General features: G+C 43.8%; 1 protein-coding gene across 2 annotated transcripts in view; it reads right to left on the bottom strand.

Annotated features, from left to right (window-relative positions):
• BRCA1 (BRCA1 DNA repair associated) overlaps window positions 1-20,496 on the bottom strand; it is a 220,792-nt gene that overhangs the window by 171,886 nt on the left and 28,410 nt on the right. For both annotated transcript variants that reach the window (XM_077252036.1, XM_077252038.1), the window contains exon 2: window positions 20,001-20,090. In XM_077252036.1, the coding sequence (XP_077108151.1) occupies window positions 20,001-20,080 (80 nt within the window). In that variant the 5' untranslated portion in view covers window positions 20,081-20,090. The remainder of the gene's footprint in view (window positions 1-20,000; window positions 20,091-20,496) is intronic.

Below are 20,496 nucleotides of genomic sequence, written 5' to 3'. Positions count from 1 at the left end.
GTATATAGTATATACCTGTGTGTCATCTCCTCCTGTATATACTATATACCTGTAGGTAATCTGCTCCTGTATATAGTATATACCTGTGTCTCATCTCCTCCTGTATATAGTATATACCTGTATGTCATCTCCTCCTGTATGTAGTATGTACCTGTATGTCATCTCCTCCTGTATATAGTATATACCTGTGTGTCATCTCCCCTGTAAATAGTATATACCTGTGTGTCATCTCCTCCTGTATACAGTATATATCTGTATGTCATCTCCTCCTGTATTAGACCTCGTTCACACGTTATTTGGTCAGTATTTTTACCTCAGTATTTGTAAGCTAAATTGGCCTGATAAATCCCCAGCCAACAGTAAGCCCACCCCCTGGCAGTATATATTAGCTCACACATACACATAATAGACTGGTCATGTGACTGACAGCTGCAGGATTCCTATATGGTACATTTGTTGCTCTTGTAGTTTGTCTGCTTATTAATCAGAATTTTATTTTTGAAGGATAATACCAGACTTGTGTGTGTTTTAGGGCGAATTTCGTGTGTCAAGTTGTGTGTGTTGAGTTGCGTGTGGCGACATGCATGTAGCGACTTTTGTGAGATGAGTTTTGTGTGGCGACATGCGTGTAGCAACTTTTTGTGTGTCGAGTTGCATGTGACAGGTTAGTTTAGCAAGTTGGGTGCAGCAAGTTTTGCGCATGGCGAGCTTTGCGCGTGGCGAGTTTTATGTGTGGTGCCTTTTGAGTATGTGCAAGTTTTGTGTGAGGCAACTTTTGCATGTGTTGCAACTTTTGTGCATGTGGCAATTTTTCCGCGTGTGCAAGTTTTGCGTGTGGCAAGTTTTCCATGAGGTGAGTTTTGCACGTGTGGCGAGTTTTGCATGTGGAGAGTTTTGCGCATGGCGAGTTTTGAGCGGCGACTTTTGTGTTTCGACTTTTATGTGGCGAGGTTGGTGTATGTGTGGTGAAATGTGCGCGGAGGGTGGTATATGTGTTCGAGCACGTGGTAGTGTGTGGCCATATCCCCGTGGTGGTGTGGTGATTATCCCATGTCGGGGCCCCACCTTAGCAACTGTACAGTATATACTCTTTGGCGCCATCGCTCTCATTCTTTAAGTCCCCCTTGTTCACATCTGGCAGCTGTTAATTTGCCTCCAACACTTTTCCTTTCATTTTTTCCCCCCATTATGTAGATGGGGGCAAAATTGTTTGATGAATTGGAAAGCGCGGGGTTAAAATTTCACCTCACAACATAGCTTTGACGCTCTCGGGGTCCAGACGTGTGACTGTGCAAAATTTTGTGCCTGTAGCTGCGACGCCTCCAACACTTTTCCTTTCACTTTTTCCCCATTATGTAGATAGGGGCAAAATTGTTTGGTGAATTGGAAAGCGGGGGGTTAAAATTTCACCTCACAACATAGCCTACGACGCTCTCGGGGTCCAGACGTGTGACTGTGCAAAATTTTGTGGCTGTAGCTGCGACGGTTCAGATGCCAATCCCGGACATACACACATTCAGAGAGAGAGCGATAGAGATAGATATTTTATATATATATATATATATATATATATATATATATATATATATATATATATATATATATATATATATATATATATATATATATATATATACACATATATATATATACACACCGTATTTTTCCAACCATAAGACGCACTTTTTTTCCTCCAAATTTGGGAGGAAAGTGTGGGTGCGTCTTATGGTATGGATGTAGCATGTGGGGAGGGGGGCAGCAGTGAGTGGGATCGCACTGTTATCCCACTTCAGGATGTCCCTGCTGCCCGGAATCAGTGCTGGGAAAACCATGTGGTCCCAATGATTAAATGCAGTGAATATTCATTAGCGGCTCCCCGCCCACCGATCAGCTGAGCGGTGAGCCGCAAATGAATACTGCACTTAAGCAGGGACACGCATGGCTTCCTCAGCGCTGATTGCTGCAGCAGCTAGGGAGATTTGTGTGTCCTGGGGAGGAGGCAGCAGCAGCAGCAGGGGCCAGAGCGGAGAGGAGATCGCTGTATACCTGCCTGCCATGCCTGGATGCGGAGTGCTGTGCACAAACAGGACCTGTGTGATGTCAGGAGTGGGCGGGCTGGAGCATCACATGGCAGCTCAGAGCCCTCCCTCTTCTTGACATCATCACAGGTCCTTCAGGCTCTCCACTAGAATCTGCAGGCTTCCTCAAAACCTGTGCTGTGGAGAGGCAACAAGAGGGAGGGCTCTGTGTGCAGCCATGGGATGCTTTTACCTCACCACAGTGGCTGGCAGGCTGCCACAATTAAGAGGTTAGTCGTTACAATACACAATAAAGCACTCTGCCACTCCTGTGGTGAACTATAACTCCCAGCATGTCATAGGATCTGCAGGACATGCTGGGAGTTATAGTTCTCCCATGGGATTTTAAAGCAGCACTCCAGTGCTATTTTGCAGTGCTGGAGTGGTGCTTTCAATATCAGCCCTGTGCCCCCATTCTTATACTCACCCTCCAGCATCTTCATATAGTACTGTACAGACACCACACTGGTCCTGCAGCTTCCAACATAACATACTATTATATGTAATAACACCACATATAATAGTATGTTATTTATGTTATTAAATATTTTACCACATTTTTTATGCTTCAAATATTTTTGTTCCCTACTTTCCACCTCTAAAACCTGGGTGTGCCTTATAGTCCGAACAATACGGTAAATATATATATATATATATATATATATATATATATATATATATATATATATATATATATATATATATATATATATATATATATATATATACAGTGCCTACAAGTAGTATTCAACTCCCTGCAGATTTAGCAGGTTTACACATTTGGAATTAACTTGGCATTGTGACATTTGGACTGTAGATCAGCCTGGAAGTGTGAAATCCACTGCAGCAAAAAAGAATGTTATTTCTTTGTTTATTTATTTTTTTTTAAATTGTGAAAAGTCTTTTCAGAGGGTCATTTATTATTCAACCCCTCAACCCACCAGAATTCTGTTTGGTTCCCCTAAAGTATTAAGAAGTAGTTCAGGCACAAAGAACAATGAGCTTCACATGTTTGGATTAATTATCTCTTTTTCCAGCCTTTTCTGACTATTTAAGACCCTCCCCAAACTTGTGAACAGCACTCATACATGGTCAACATGGGAAAGACAAAGGAGCATTCCAAGGCCATCAGAGACAAGATCGTGGAGGGTCACAAGGCTGGCAAGGGGTACAAAACCCTTTCCAAGGAGTTGGGCCTACCTGTCTCCACTGTTGGGAGCATCATCCGGAAGTGGAAGGCTTATGGAACTACTGTTAGCCTTCCACGGCCTGAACAGCCTTTGAAAGTTTCCTCCCGTGCCGAGGCCAGGCTTGTCCGAAGAGTCAAGGCTAACCCAAGGACAACAAGGAAGGAGCTCCGGGAAGATCTCATGGCAGTGGGGACATTGGTTTCAGTCAATATCATAAGTAACGTACTCCACCGCAATGGTCTCCGTTCCAGACGAGCCCGTAAGGTACCTTTACTTTCAAAGCGTCATGTCAAGGCTCGTCTACAGTTTGCTCATGATCACTTGGAGGACTCGGAGACTGACTGGTTCAAGGTTCTCTGATCTGATGAGACCAAGATCGAGATCTTTGGTGCCAACCACACACGTGACGTTTGGAGACTGGATGGCACTGCATACGACCCCAAGAATACCATCCCTACAGTCAAGCATGGTGGTGGCAGCATCATGCTGTGGGGCTTTCTCAGCCAAGGGGCCTGGCCATCTGGTCCGCATCCATGGGAAGATGGATAGCACGGCCTACCTGGAGATTTTGGCCAAGAACCTCCGCTCCTCCATCAAGGATCTTAAGATGGGTCGTCATTTCATCTTCCAACAAGACAACGACCCAAAGCACACAGCCAAGAAAACCAAGGCCTGGTTCAAGAGGCAAAAAATCAAGGTGTTGCAGTGGCCTAGTCAGTCTCCTGACCTTAACCCAATTGAAAACTTGTGGAAGGAGCTCAAGATTAAAGTCCACATGAGACACCCAAAGAACCTAGATAACTTGGAGAAGATCTGCATGGAGGAGTGGGCCAAGATAACTCCAGAGACCTGTGCCGGCCTGATCAGGTCTTATAAAAGACGATTATTAGCGGTAATTGCAAACAAAGGTTATTCCACAAAATATTAAACCTAGGGGTTGAATAATAATTGACCCACACTTTTATGTTTAAAATTTATAAAAATTTAACTGAGCAACAAAACTTTTTGGTTTGTAAGATTTATGCATCTGTTAATAAATCCTGCTCTTGTTTGAAGTTTGAAGGCTCTAACTTATTTGCATCTTATTAAACCTGCTAAATCTGCAGGGGGTTGAATACTACTTGTAGGCATTGTACGTACGTACGTACATACATACATACATACATACATACATACATACATACATACATAACCATACATGCATACATACATACATACACAGTACAGACCAAAAGTTTGGACACACCTCATTTAAAGATTTTTCTGTATTTTCAGGACTATGAAAATTGTACATTCACACTGAAGGCATCAAAACTATGAATTAACACATGTGGAATTATATACTTAACAAAAAAGTGTGAAACAACTGAAAATATGTCTTATATTCTAGGTTCTTCAAAGTAGCCACCTTTGGTTTGATGACTGCTTTGCACACTCTTGGCATTCTCTTGATGAGCTTCAAGAGGTTGTCACCGGGAATGGTCTTCCAGCAATATTGAAGGAGTTCCGAGAGATGCTTAGCACTTGTTGGCCCTTTTGCCTTCACTCTGCGGTCCAGCTCACCCCAAACCATCTTATTGGGTTCAGGTCTGGTGATTGTGGAGGCCAGGTCATCTGACGTAGCACCCCATCAATCTCCTTAATCCCTCCCTAGTCACTCCATATGGCAAAGCAGTACTACAGAGCCACATATGGGGTATTTCAACATTCAGCAGAAATTGTAGGACAAATTCTGATGCCATTTTTACCCATTTCCCAATGTGAAAATGTAAAACTTGGGCTAACACAATCTTGGTGGTAAAAATGTAAAAAAAAAAAAAAAATGTCTTCACTGCCCAATGGTATAAAAGTCTGTGACACACCTGTGGTATCAATACAATTACTGCATCCCTAGATGAATTCATTGAGATGTTTAGTTTGTAAAATGGGGTCACTTATGGGGGGTTCTGCTGTCCTGGCACCTCAGGGGCTCTGCCAATGTGACATGGCACCCTCAAACAAGTGCAGCAAAATCTGCACTGTAATATGGAACTACTTCCCTTCTGAACTTTGCACTGTGCTTCAAAAGTAGCTTTTGGCCAAATATGGATCGGTGAACTCAGGAGAAATTGCACAACAAACTTTGGGGTCAATTTTCTCCTTTTGCTCTTGTGAAAATACAAAATTTGTAGCTAAAAAAGATTTTTGTGGGAAAAATATGATTTTATTGTAATTTTCACAGCCTAACGTTATAAACTTTTGTGAAGCACCTGGAGGTTCAAGGTACTTAATACACATCTATATAAGGTCCCAAAGGGGTGTAGTTTCCAAAATGGTGTCATTTGTGGGGGATTTCCACTGGTTAGGCACACTTCAAACGCGACATGGCGTCTGCTAATTATTCCATCAAATTTTGCATTGAAAAAGTCAAATGGTGCTCCTTTCCTTCCAAGCCCTGCCGTTTGCCCAAACAGTTGTTTTCTGCTACATATTGGGTATCAACAAATTGTATGGAGCAATTTCTCCTGTTACCTTTTTGAAAATGCAAAATATGGAGCTAAAAAAGATTTGGGAAAAATGTGATTTTATTTTCACGGCTTAAGGTTATAAACTTCTGTGAAGCACCTGTGGGTTCAAGGTGTTCAATACACATCTAGATAGTTTCCAAACTGGTGTCACTTGTTGGGGGTTTCCACTGCTTTGGCACCTCAGGGGCTCTTCAAACATAACATGATGTCCGCTAATTATGCCAGCAAATATTACATTCAGTAAGTGAAATGGCGCTCCTTCCCTTCCGAGCCCTGCCGTGTGCCCAAACAGTTGATTTCCCCCACATACAAGTGGTCAAAATTGTTGGTACCCCTCATTTAATGACAGAAAAACCCACAATGGTCACAGAAATAACTTGAATCTGACAAAAGTTATAATAAATAAATGATCTTTGAAAATGAACACATGAAAGTCAGACATTGCTTTTCAACCATGCTTCCACAGAATAAAAAAAATAAAACTCATGAAATAGGCCTGGACTGAAATGATGGTACTCCTGAAAATAATGTGACAAAAGGGACATGTTAAATCAAGGTGTGTTCACCAACTCGCATCACAGGTGTCTACAATCTTGGAATCCGTGAGTGGGCCTGTATATAGGGCCATAGATACTCACTGTGCTGTTTGGTGACATGGTATCACACTCAACATGGACCAGAGGAAGCGAAGGAGAGAGTTGTCTCAAGAAAATTATAGACAAACATGTTAAAGGTAAAAATTATAAGACCATCTCCAAGCAGCTTGATGTTCCTGTGACTTCTGTTGCACATTAATCCCTTAACCCCCAGAGCTTTTTTCGGTTTTGCGTTTTTGTTTATCGCTCCCCTCCTTCCCAGAGCCATAACTTTTATTTTTCCGTCAATATGGCCATGTGACGGCTTGTTTTTTGCGGGATGATTTGTACTTTTGAATGGCACCATTGGTTTTACCATGTCGTGTACTAGAAAGAAGGAAAAAAATTCCAAGTGCGGTGAAATTGCAAAAAAAAAATGCAATCCCACACTGGCTTTTAGTTTTGCTGTTTTGCTAGGTTCACTAATTGCTAAAACTAACATGCCATTATGATTCTCCACGTCATAACGAGTTCATAGACACCAAACATGTCTAGGTTATTTTTTTTATCCAAGTGGTGAAAAAAAATTCCAAACTTTTGTTTTAAAAAAAAATAAATAAAATTGCGCCATTTTCCGATATCTGTAGCGTCTCCATTTTTTGTGATCTCGGGTTGGGTGAGGGCTTGCCATGATGATGTTTATGATACCATATTGGTACAGATACGATCTTTTGATTGGCCGTTGTTACATTTTAATTCAATGTTGCGGCGACCAAAAAAACAATTCTATCGGGCGATTCTGAACTCTGCAATACCAAATATGTGTATGTTTGTTTGTTTTTATTATTTTATTTTGAATGAGGCGAAGGGGGATGATTTAAACTTTAAAATATAATTTTTTTAAACATTTTTTTATTTTCATTTTTGGCAGGCTTCAATAGTCTCAATAGAAGCTGCCATACCCCGATCGGCTACACTACATAGGAGGTGATGATCAGATCGCCTCTATATAGCAGATTTACTCACATGCTATGAGTGCCGACCACTGGGAGGCACTCACATCAAGCCAGCACTGACAACCATAGAGGTCTCCAGGAGACCTCCGGTTGTCATGCCAACACATGACACGTGACTGGTGTGCGCATTTCCAGCGCGATTGCCGGAAGCGCTTGTTAAATGCCGCTGTCAGCAGCATTTAAGGGGTTAATAGCCGCAGGCGGTCCCTAAAAACACCAAGGTTACTTACCGGTAACCGGTTTTTCCGGAACCTATGACAGCACACCTGAGAGAGGGGACCCGCCCAGTCAGGACAGGAACCCTACTGAAAATAAAAGGGTGGTACCTCTCAGTCGCTTCAGTTGGTTTTCAGAGCATGAGAGGCCCCCCTGGTTAGTACACATGGCAAATCCATCACCACATAATGTCAACTAAAAAACACCCAAAACTATAGTGCACACCGAAGGGATGATAAAGCGTGGAATATACGGGTGCTGTCATGGGTTCCGGAAAAACCGGCTACCGGTAAGTAACCTTGGTGCTTTCCCTTCCCCCATGACAGCACACCTGAGAGACTTTTGTAGAATGAAATCTTAGGGAGGGGCCACCGCTTGCAGTACCATTCAACCAAAACTTAGGTCAGCAGAGGAGGACAGATCTAGCCGGTAGTGTTTGCAAAACGTTGAGGGTGAGGACCAGGTAGCAGCCTTGCAAATTTGATCAATCGATACCTCAGCCTTTTCTGCCCAGGAGGTAGCCACGGCTCTGGTGGAGTGAGCCTTGATGCCTTCAGGAACCGGAGTGCCACTCGCAGAGTAGGATAAACTAATGACCTCCCTGATCCATCTGGCAATGGTACTTTTAGCTACCCCGCACCCTCTTCTGCTACCCTGTAAGGCTAGGAATAGGGTTTGGTCTTTCCTCCACTGGCTGGTCATGGACATATATTGTAACATGGACCTTCACGTCTAACGTATGGAACTTCTGTTCCCCAGAATTCCTTGGATTATTACAAAATGGAAAAGTAATCTCCTGACTCCTATGGAATTTAAGGACTACCTTGGGGAGATAAGCCGGATCTGGTCTTAGAACTATTCTGTCTTGGAAAACCGGAGTATAAGGAGGGCATATAGACAGGGCCTGTAAATCACCTACTCTACGGTCCGATGTTAAGGCTACCAGTAGCACTGTTTTAAGGGTGAGTAATTTAGGTGTAAACTCCTGCAAAGGCTCCCAAGGGTCTTTGGTTAAGGCTTCTAAGACTAAATTTAGATCCCAAGGAGGGATTTTTGGGATAATGACCGGCCTAGACCTACTACAGGATTTTATGAATCGTGAAACCCACCTATTTGATGCTAGGTTGCAGTTGTATAGGGCCCCCAAGGCTGAAACGTGAACTTTAAGGGTGCTAGGCACTAACACGAGTTGCAACCCTGCCTGCAGAAACTCTAGGATGGGTCCCACTGGAGCTACATCCCCAACGGTTCACCCAGGAAGTCAAGAAACGTCTTCCATGTCCTACCGTAGATTCTAGATGTTATAGGTTTTCTGCTTTTCAATAGGGTGGAGACTAACCCTGGTGAGAATCCCTGGCGACTCAGTACCGCCCTCAAATTCCAGGCTGCCAAATGGAAGCCTTTCACCTGAGAGTGACTCACTGGCCCCAGGGTCAGCAGGTCCGGAACTTCTGGCAGAATCCATGGGTCACATGTTATTGACATCTGCCTACGAAAGGAGAACCATGGCCCCCTTGGCCAAAACGGAGCTATGTGAATTACTCTCGCTCGATATCTCTGATCTTCAGGACTACTGTTGGAATCATCACTATCGGGGAGGAAAACGCATAGACCATAGAGAACCTCCAGGGTATTATTAGGGCATCTACTGCAAAAGGATGTTCCCTTGGATTTAGTGAGCAGAACTTCCTGACTTTTTTGTTGTGTGAGGTGGCAAACAAGTCTATTTCTGGTTTGCCCCAGGTCTGTACTATTTGTTGGAACACCTGGGGGTTTAAGGACCATTCTCCCTGTCTCAAGCCTCTGCGACTCAGGAAGTCTGCTTGTGCGTTTTCGACGCCCCTTATGTGTAGTGCCGTATGGAATGACGGGTGTTGTTCTGCTAACTGAAACCGTAGATCTGAAACCTTCATGAGGCCCCGGGACCTCGCCCCTCCCCCTGGTGGTCCTATTCATTACAATAGGCAAGGTGCATGATATCTGCCAAAACATTTGAAATGTCCACACGTCGTGGCAGGCATCTGAAAACAAGTCACGCCAGAGAAAGCCTTTGAAGCAAATTTATGTTTTTTAACATACTTGTATTAATAGGTTAAGATCATATCTGTGTTCTGGCTTCCACTTCTATAAGCTTCTGCTGCATTCGTTATCTGACAGTCCCCACTGAATTACAATGGAGTTTTTCGGATTCTGCCATAGTGTCTTTCTCCATGGCTGGAAAAATGTGATGTAAGAAAAGCAAAATTTGCTATCAAATATAAGGAAATCTGCAACAGATCTTCCAACGAAGATGTAAAAAGGGGTTGTCCACTAAGGGACATCCTCTTATAACTTGTTCAACTGGGCAGACTAAAATAAAAAAATTATTATACTTACCTCCCGAATCGGCACTGTGTTCCCCCAGAGTCATAAGTAATGTCACATGACTGCTGCAACCAATCAGAGGCCGCTAGTAAACTGCAGCCTTTATTATTCCATCAGAAAGGAATACTGCTTTTGCGTTAATGGAATACCAAAGGTTGCAGTCAATCACTGGCTGCTGATTGGCTGCATTATTTACATTTCAGTGTTTAGGTCATTTGACCGCCAGGGGGAACAGCACAAACACCTAGGAACATCACTGGTCTAGGAGGCAAAGTAAAACTTTTGTTTGTTTTATTTTATTTTCAGCTGCACAATCAAGCTATTCATAAAAATAATTCTTGAAGTCCAAAGTTCCACTTGAGATAGACACAAGCAAAGCATGTCTTGGGCGATAACACAGCTCCCTCTGCTGGTTTTCATGTATATGACAATACGAAAAATGTAAACTTGCCGTCGTCATATAGAACCATTTTGTAATTATAGGTTTTCAGTTAAATTGTAATGTATGAAGTAGTTTACTGATGATTGGTGTTAAAAGCTGAAATAGAGAGCCTGACATATCCCACTTATACTGCAGATCCCGAACAGAATATATCCACAGGCCAGCACAATAGAGCCTGACAAAATGTAGACAAAGACAGCTGAAATCAATGATAAAATGACACGCAATCTCAATCTCCGATACAGTCATCATTCTCATAATTGCCAGCTGTAAAAGGCCAAAACTCGCTGCAATGGGCTAATGCGATTACTATGGATGAGCATCCGAATGGACACATAAAAGAAGGGCAGAATAAGAATACTGAAAACCTATCAATACACAGAGGTCAATAGAATATAAATGGCGGCACGTTGCTCATATTCAGAGATTTCCTGCAATCAGAGGGAAATGGAGCCTCTGGGAATTTTCATGAGAGAGGAGTGGAGCAGATGCTACAAGTATTTATTAGCAAAAAAGTAAGAAATAAATAATCGGTCGCATAAGGTTTCACTTCCGAGCACCCTATACTCATCAGGGGAGATTAGCATGCCTTACAATCAGACTGACCGACAACTCTGGCCGCTCAAACAGTAAATCTTTAAGGGGTAGATTGGCACTTCTAGTTTCTACACTGACTAAGTAAACAAAATGTGAGAAATACTAAAATATAACTTTAGTTAAAATAAACTTAAATTTGTGTACATGAAAATACTACTCAATATTACCCGTACCTACAGGCAAAAATACGTAAGCTACTTACCGATGAGAAAAAGGGGTAGGGAATATAAGGGTGCTGTCATGGGCTCCTGAAAAACACCTCTGCTGGTAAGTAGCTTACGTATTTATTCAGTCGCCATGACAGCACCACGAGAGACTTTCAGAGAAGTAAGAGAGACTAGGGAGGGACAACTGCTTCAAGCACCCTTCTCCCAAACGTGAGGTCGGAGGAGCTACCCAGATCTAGTCTAGTGTTTAAAGAAAGTAGATGGAGAAGACAATGTGGCCGCCTTACAAATGTCTTCAATGGACACCTCTGATCTCCCTGCTCAAGATGTAGCCACGGCTCGAGTAGAGTGAGCTTTAATACCTTCTGAGATCTCCATGCCACCTGCTGTATAAGCTAAAGAGATCGTCTCCCTGATCCATCTAGCTAGCGTGTTCTTAGACACTAAGTCCCTTTCTAACTCCCTGGAAGGATACAAATAAGGAATTATCTTCCAAGTGTTTGTAGCTGAAATATACCTAAGAAGACACCTTCTTACATCTAAAGAATGGAATTTGTGTTCCTTATCATTAGTGGGATTAGGACAGAACGAAGGTAGAACAACTTCCTGTAACCTATGAAATTTTGAAGCTACTTTTGGAAGATAAAGAGGATCAGGTTTTATAATAACTATCCTCCCTAAACTGCATGTATGGAGGTTGTCTAGACAAAGCTTGTATATCACTAATCCTTCTCGCGGATGTGAGCGCAACTAATAGGGCCGTTTTTAAAAACAGGATTTTTATTGGGGCGGTATCAATAGGTTCAAATGGAGCTTGCGTTAGAGCTGAGAGCACAAGATTTAGGTCCCATGGAACTAATTTTTGTTTAATAACCAGCCTGGATCTAGTAGCTGCCTTGAAGAACCTGACTATACAGTGATTGCTGGCTAAATTACTATTGTATAGCGTCCCCAGAGCCGACACTTGAACCCTGAGAGTGCTTGTGGCTAGGCCCATTTAAAAACATTTCTGTTAGAATTCTAAAATTTGGTTACTACAGGCTTTCCGGTCAATCCGTGCTCCCGAAACGGCTAAGAATTTTTTCCAAATCCTGACAAATGTTTGTTGTAGAAACCTTCCTACTCTTTAGTAATGTATTTACAAGGTCTCGAGAAAACCCTTTCCCCCTTAGTAATGACCTCTCAAATTCTACACCTCTACATTCAAATTGGCCACTCGTGGATGGAGAATTGGGCCCTGGGAGAGGAGATCTGGTATTTCTGGGAGAATCCACGGCTGGGAAATGGACATTTTCCTCAGCCAAGGAAACCATGAACTTTTGGGCCAGAACGGGGCTATCAGGATTATCCGGGCCCCAGTCTTCCTGTATTTTCCTCAGAACTATTGGAATTAAGTTTAGAGGAGGAAACGCATAAGCGAGACTGATGTGCCATTAGATTAGGAGAGCATCCACCGCATGCGGATTGTCTCTGGGGTTTAAGGAGCAGAATAGATGTAGCTTTCTGTTTTCTCGGCTGGCAAAAAGATCTATGCCTGGGCATCCCCACAATTGTACGATTTGGTTGAAGATGGTCGGATTTAGTGTCAAATCTCCCTGTCTGAGTTTGATGCGGCTCAGGTAATCGGCCATGATATTGAGCTTTCCTTTTATGTGAAGAGCCGTAAGAGATAGTAGATGATTTTCGGCCATTTGAAAGATACGATCCGCGACCTCCATTAACAAACCAGACCGAGTACCTCCTTTATGGTTAATGTAGGCTACAGTTCTACTGCTAATAATTCTTTTAGGTTGGAAGAAGAATTTTGTTCAGATTGAGACCACAGTCCCTGGACCCAACTAATCTCCATGTGTGCCCCCCAGCCCCTGGGGCTAGCATCTGTAGTTATTATTCAAGTTATATGATTTATCCAGGGAACACCTCTACATAAATTGGGTATGTGTGTCAACCAATGTAATGACTGAATAGATTCAATGGATAGTGAAAATTTACTGTCAAGATGGGCTCTTAGGCAACGGGTATTATGGAAAACGTCCCACTGTAGTGTTCTGGTGTGATATTGAGCCAAGAGAACTGCTGGAATACATGATGTGAGTGAACCTAATAGTGACATTGCCCCTCTTACAGAGACTGATGGATTATTAGTTACTCTGGTTGCCAGACATTGAATACTATCTACTTTTGAATCTGGCAGGCGACATTCCTGTCGCCTAGAGTCTATGACAAGACCCAGAAACTCCTGTACCTCTAAGGGCTGTAAACGAGATTTTTTGAGATTAATGATCCACCCCAATTTCTGCAATGCTGACATCACCTTTCCCAATTGGTCCTTGCAATGTGACTCTGAATGTCCCACAATCAATAAGTCATCTAGGTAGGGAATTCTTAATATGTCCTGTTCGTGAAGGTGTGCCATAACCTTTACCATGATTTTAGTAAATACTCAGGGTGCGACCGCGACTCCGAAGGGGAGTGCTCGATATTTAAGTGCTCTACTGTACCATTAAAGGTACCTTCACACGAAACGACTTTACAACGAGAACGACAACGATCCGTGACGTTGCAGCGTCCTGGCTAGCGATATCGTTGTGTTTGACACGCAGCAGCGATCTGGATCCTGCTGTGATATCGCTGGTCGTTGAATAAAGTTCAGAACTTTATTTGGTCGTCAGACCGGCGTGTATCGTCAGGTTTGACACCAAAAGCAACGATACCAGCGATGTTTTACGCTGGTAACCAGGGTAAATATCGGGTTACTAAGCGCAGGGCCGCGCTTAGTAACCCGATGTTTACCCTGGTTACCAGCGTAAAAGTAAAAAAAACAAACAGTACATACTCACCTGCGCGTCCCCTGCCGTCCGCTTCCTGCTCTGACTGAGCGCCGGCCCTAAAGTGAAAGTAAAAGCACAGCGGTGACGTCACCACTCTGCTGTTAGGGCCGGCGCTCACACAGTACAGGAAGCGGACGCCGGGGGACGCGCAGGTGAGCATGTACTGTTTGTTATTTTTACTTTTACGCTGGTAACCAGGGTAAACATCGGGTTACTAAGCGCGGCCCTGCGGGGACCTCGGCATCGTTGGTCGCTGGAGAGCGGTCTGTGTGACAGCTCTCCAGCGACCAAACAGCGACGCTGCAGCGATCGGCATCGTTGTCGCTATCGCTGCAGCGTCGCTTCGTGTGAAGGTACCTTAAGTGAAACCGCTACCCTAAGAAATTGTTGGTGGTCTGCGTGTATTGGGACATGATAATGGGTGTCTTTCAGATCTAAGACAACTATGAAGCAATTGTTAAATAGAAGTTTTATTGCCGTCTTTACAGACTCCATTTTGAAAGAAGGAACCAGCAGAAATTTATTTAGGCCTTTTAAATTAATGATGATACGAAAGGATCCGTCAGGTTTTTTGACCAGAAAGAGGGGAGTAGAACCCCTTACCTCTTTGCACTGCGGGCACTTTAATCAGAACTCCTTTTTGTTGAAGTTCCTGGACTTCCAACTCCAGTGCCAATTGCTCTGCAGAAGAAGAACGGATGGGCGTTAAACTAAATTTGTCTTGAGGAATCCTTTGGAACGCGAACTTTTAGGCCAGTTTCAATAATACTGAGAATCCACAGGCTATTGGAAATTTTTAACCAGGCAGGATAGAAGGCTGAAAAGCCTGCCCCCCACCTGGAGCGGCAGTCATTGTGGTTTTCTATAGTCCTGGGAGGTATTAAACATATAACCTCTACCTTTTTTCCTATTACTGTCATATCTGGATCTTTCTCTATTTGACCTTCTGCGGTTAAACCATCCTCTATTGTAATCCCGTCTATAAGAGGGTCTTCCTAGGAAAGGGAATCGTTTTTTATTGCCTGCTTTCTCCAACAGTTCATCAAGTACAGGTCCAAATAAATGTACCCCTTCACAGGGATTGCTACATAGTTTTGATCTGGCCTGTAAGTCTCCTGGCCAACATTTCGGGCTGCGTTAGAAAGGGCTGAAGATCTGACAGCCAATTTAACAGAATTTGCCGATGCATCTGAAAGAAAAGCTGCTGCCTCCTGAATTATAGGCAGGGAGGATAGGATCTCATTTCTGGGAACTTTGCTTTTGAGCTGATCCTCTAGACCAGTGTTCCCCAACTCCAGTCCTCAAGAGCCACCAACATGTCATGTTTTCATGATTTCCTTAGTATTGCACAGGTGATAATTACATCACCTGTGCAATACTAAGGAAATCCTGAAAACATGACCTGTTGGTGGCTCTTGAGGACCGGAGTTGGGGAACACTGCTCTAGGCAGTCAAGCCACACCATTAGTGACCGTGCTGTGCAAGTGGCTGCAATTGCTGGTCTTAGGGATCCTGCCGATGTTTCCCAAGCACCTTTAAGAAAAACGTCAGGTTTTCTGTATAGTGGATCTTTTAAATTTCCCAAATCCTCAAATGGAAGAGAGGTCCTTTTGCACGCTTTGGCTACTGCCATGTCCAGCTTCGGGGCCTTGTCCCATGAGGACGATGCTTGCTCTTCAAATGGATACCTTCTCTTAAATGCCGGTGGGAGCGAACCCTTCCTTTCGGGTTTTTTCCACTCTTGTAATCAATGTATTTATCTTATCAACCACCGGAAACGACCTTTGGGATTTTCGATCTAGACCTTTGAACGTTATGTCCTGCATGGACCATTCTGACTGGGTCTCCTCAATCCCCATTGCATTGTTTACCGCTTTAACAAGGTGGTTAACTCTGTCCAGCGGTAAACAAGAATGACCGGACTCGGCGTCTACAGACTTAGAGGATGATGGGAAGGAATCTGAGCTCAGTTCACCAGAGTCCGAACCCAAATCCGAAACTGGGGATCTGATTTCTTTCCCCTTTTTGAAATCTGTATTCTGAGACATGGATTTAATAGAACCTCTGATTTCTTGCCTAACCATATCCCTTAAAGTAGAAGTAAGGTCAGGAGCCTCCTCCTCAATTAAGCATTGTATGCAGAGTTTACATAATCTCTTTTCATGACCATCTGGGAGTGGTTCCCCACACTTGGCACACTCCCTATGCTTGGCTTTGGCAGAACATTTTTTCCCTAACAAGGAGAGAGGGAACATAAGGAGGAACAGAACATCACTAAGTGAACTTTCACAAAGATCACTTACCCAAGACGTGTAGTGAGTGGTACCGTAATAAGCGGGGGGTCCTTCCTAGCCGGCGATGTTCTACGGCTTGAGGACTTGATCGACCTGGATTTCTGAGTACTTTTAACTCCACCAGCGTGACTGCTGCCACTAGATCGCTGCTGGGAGATAGGATGAGACTCCTCAATAGGCTGAAGCTGCTGCTGCTTGTCAGGCTGCGGTGCTCCTTGCTCCAGTGTCTCCATCTTAAGAATGGGTCGGAAGCACTTAGCAGCCACCATACTCTCCTTAAATATGCCCCCCAAGGTACCACCCCCTGATGGGGGTCAGCAGGTGACCTGCCCGGTACCATGATTAATGGTGGAGTGCCTCCCCCTCCCAAGTCCACGCCCCCGGTTGACCACAGGGATCCCCCCAAGGTCCGTCCGCCCCCCCCCCCCCCCCCCGCAATTGCCGGATACATCGCCCGGACTCAGACGCCAGCCGCGTCATCCGGACACGCCCCTTCCGGTATGGCAGTGGCCTGCGAGCCGACGCGCGACCGAGCATGCGAGCGCCGCCCCGACCGACGCGCACACCCTCCCTAGGATGCGACCAGATCCCGGGAGGTCCCATCAGGCACGGCCTCAGGAGATGGGCTCCACATACTTACCAGGTACCTGCGACGATGGGCCACTAAGAAGCAAGCACTTCTCCTGAAGGCTGGTTCCCTCTGCTGCCACCGACACCAGCAGTCTCCCTGCCGCGTGGTGCTTCCAGTATCCTGGATAGACCGAGGCAGGGGACCCCCGCTACCTGAATCGGTCTGCCAGGACTGGGCTATCTTCTTTGATTCGACCTACTTCATATGGCCTGCCTGAAGAGGTTCCTCTGTCAGGGGCAAGAAACCAACTGATGCGGGAGAGAGGTGCCGCCCTTTTATGTCTCTAGGTTTCCTGTCCCTGAAGGGCGGATCCCCTTTCTCGTGGTGCTGTCATGGCGACTGAATAAAGACATATCATACCCAATAACCTAACAATTAGGCCACAAGCTATAAAAATAGATTAAACTGACATTGGTCCAGATTACAGGCAGTTTACAAATGTCCGTAGTACACAGGAGATTGTATAAAATGGAGTGATCTCATCAAAACGTCTGTGTCCAAGGGAAGAGAAGAAGGTCATCACACCAGACATCAATCCTGTGTAAACCAGTGTCTCAGCCAAGAGAGGTTTGCAGGAGGTCCTATTAGACCCGTCATACTGTGCTGGCCCTAGTCTCCAAAAACTCCCACTCTGAGTAGAGCAGTCCACATCTGACCCTATATGTGAATAGCCCTGATAGGGTGCGTTTCTTCCCATCGAGTTCTGAAGGGGAGAAATCTGCACAATGTAGACATAGATGAATATCTTGATACCAGTGTGCCTGTGGTGGACCTGATTAAAAACTGTATGATGAGGGGCTTACAACCTGCAATGACCACACTGCCACCTCAAAAACACCGAAGCTGCTGCAACCCCTGACTACCATCTCCTTCCCCAACATCCTGTAGAATTTAAGCCCGCAAGGGCAGGGTCCTCTTCCCTCTGTACCAGTCTATCATTGCTGGTTTATCTACTGTGAGTGATATCTGTATTTTGTATGTAACCCCTTCTTATGTAATCAATGGTGTTCCATAGATGGATGATGATGAATGATGATTGGTGAATGATGATTGATAATAATAATAATAATAATAATATCTCCTGCAAACACCGATTGGCTGAGACACTGGTTTACACAGGATTGATGTCTGGTGTGATGAACTTCTTCTCTTCATTGGACGCAGAAGTTTGGGTGAGATCATTGCACCCATGTACTATGAATATTTGCAAACTGGACCACTGTCAGTTTCATATATTGTTGTATCTTGTGGCTATGGATGAGCGAACGTGCTCAGATAATGTTTAATCCCGAGTATCTTGCGCGTGCTCGGGTAATATATTCGAGCCCCGCAGCTGCACATTTTGCGGCGGTAGACAGCCACAACGCATGCAGGGATTGCCTGCTTGTTATGCAATCCCCCCCACATGTGGCGGCTGTCTAACACCGCAGGGACTCATATTATCCGAACTTCCCAAGATACTCGCTAACACGTTATCTGAGCACATTCGCTCATCACTACTTGTGGCCTAATTGTTAGGTTATTGGGCATGTCTTTTTGCCTGTAGGTACGGGTAATATTGAGTAGTAGTTTTATATACACAAATTTTGTTTTATTACAATTAAAGTTATATTTTAGTATTTCTCACATATTTTGCTTACTTGGTGTATCTTTGTGAGCTAGTAGAAGATAGAGATTTTGATGCACCTTTCCTTAAAGTCCATTATTACTTTACAGGAATTTCTGCATTGGAAGAGAGGCACTTCTGACCTGAGGTATCTAAATGAACAGGCGCTGACATACAGTAGTAGAAAACAGAAAAGTTGATTCCAGCTCCAAAGTGTTTGAATAAAATTAGATCCTTTATTGATGAATGTTTAAAAAAAAACACACAGGCTGCAATGCTCTCCATAATGAAAAACGGGAAACGAGCTACGCGTTTCGATCTATTACAGATCTCTGTCAGAGCTACAGAGACACAGACATACTGACATTATAAAACTACCACCAACCAATGAGCATGGACTACAAAAACATGTGACTTAAGGTCCTACTGATGCAATACATAATCTTTATAAAAGCAACATTCCTAGAAAAATATATCAATTATAAATATATATATATACAAAACGAAAAAAAGAAAATATGAAAGAAAAAATTTATATATACAGCTCATAAATATGATGTCAATAATGGTACATTAACTCGTTGCGTTTATTAAGACCGGCTGGATACCGGGTGTTCAAGTAATAAATCCAGAAGGCTTCACGTGTGAGAAGACAGCGCTTAAAATTCCCACCTCGCTGAGGTTTATTAACACGTTCAATACCGTATGCCAAAAAATGTTTGGTGTTACATGCATGTTGAGTAATAAAATGTTTAGATGCAGCTGACATACAGTACCTGGGAGCGGCCACTAAACAGTGTAAGGAGCCGAGGTGTCCAGTGCCACACACCTGTTTGCAAACCTGCTGATCAGTGGATGTATAGGGTAATAGTCCACCTCCGGTCTGTTATTGATGACCTATCCTAAGGATGGGTCATTAATACCGTAATAACCCCTTTAAGCAATAGTGTTATAAAATGCGTCTTTATTTATAAAGACAACTAAAACTTTTGACAACTTTACCATTACATATTACACAGTTGGCTGCCATACCTTACCAAAATTCTGTACCAAAAATTGTTGCATGCTTTTAACTGGTTTTGACCAGACAACCCCTTTACACCTATCCATTGGATAGGTGATAATTTGCTGCTCGTTGAGTGTCCTACTGCTGGAACCAGCATCGATGGGCAGATTGGGGAACTTTCATCCCAGTTACAATATGGCACGCAGGTCAGACACCTGACCGCAGCCCCATTCGTTCCCAGGTCGCACTTATGCACCGACACTCAATTCTAACAGAGTTTGAAGTAGCCATTCTGCCAATCACTGTAAGTACCGAGTTCAGACCCTCAGTTTTCATCAAGTTATCAGCTATCCTGTGGATGGGTGATAACATATTAACCAGACAACCCATTTAATACCATGAATACATTTTATCACTTTCGGTTTAAAACAGCCATTTCTTCTAGACACGACTCAAATTTCTCAGTAATTTCGTACTTACCATATGGGACATTCTAAATTCTTCTGCATGACAGATAGCACGTTGTGAACGTCTTCCACCTCCATGGTGGAGCAGGTCATTTTCTACTCCCTGAATCAAAACACATGAGACAAAATCAAATTTCAGAAGGGAAAAAAAACCATAGCATATAAAATAACGAATATTATTGCTGCAAATTGGCAGAAAGATCTGACAGAAAGTAGCAGACAGACATGGACCACCATCTGTGCTGGGAACTGTGACACAGCCATGATTACGTGTATAGGGCAATGTTGCACATGAAAAACTCCAACAACAAAGGCTACCGATGAGATTGGTGGGCTCCAACACCTGTCAACTCCGCAGACCAGCAGCAATTTGCAGTGGCGGCAAGGGGTACAACAGTGTACAGAGCCAAAACAGCACAAGGTTATACACCGTGTAGTGGCCGTTCTTGGGTACTGCAGCTCCGCTCCTATAATAATGACTAGCAGCAGATCTAGTCTAGCTCCGTACA

This window comes from Ranitomeya variabilis, chromosome 4 (genome assembly GCF_051348905.1).
Source record: "Ranitomeya variabilis isolate aRanVar5 chromosome 4, aRanVar5.hap1, whole genome shotgun sequence".
In the NCBI taxonomy this organism is placed as follows: Eukaryota; Metazoa; Chordata; class Amphibia; order Anura; family Dendrobatidae; genus Ranitomeya; species Ranitomeya variabilis.
This window is presented reverse-complemented; position numbering and strand designations above follow the sequence as displayed.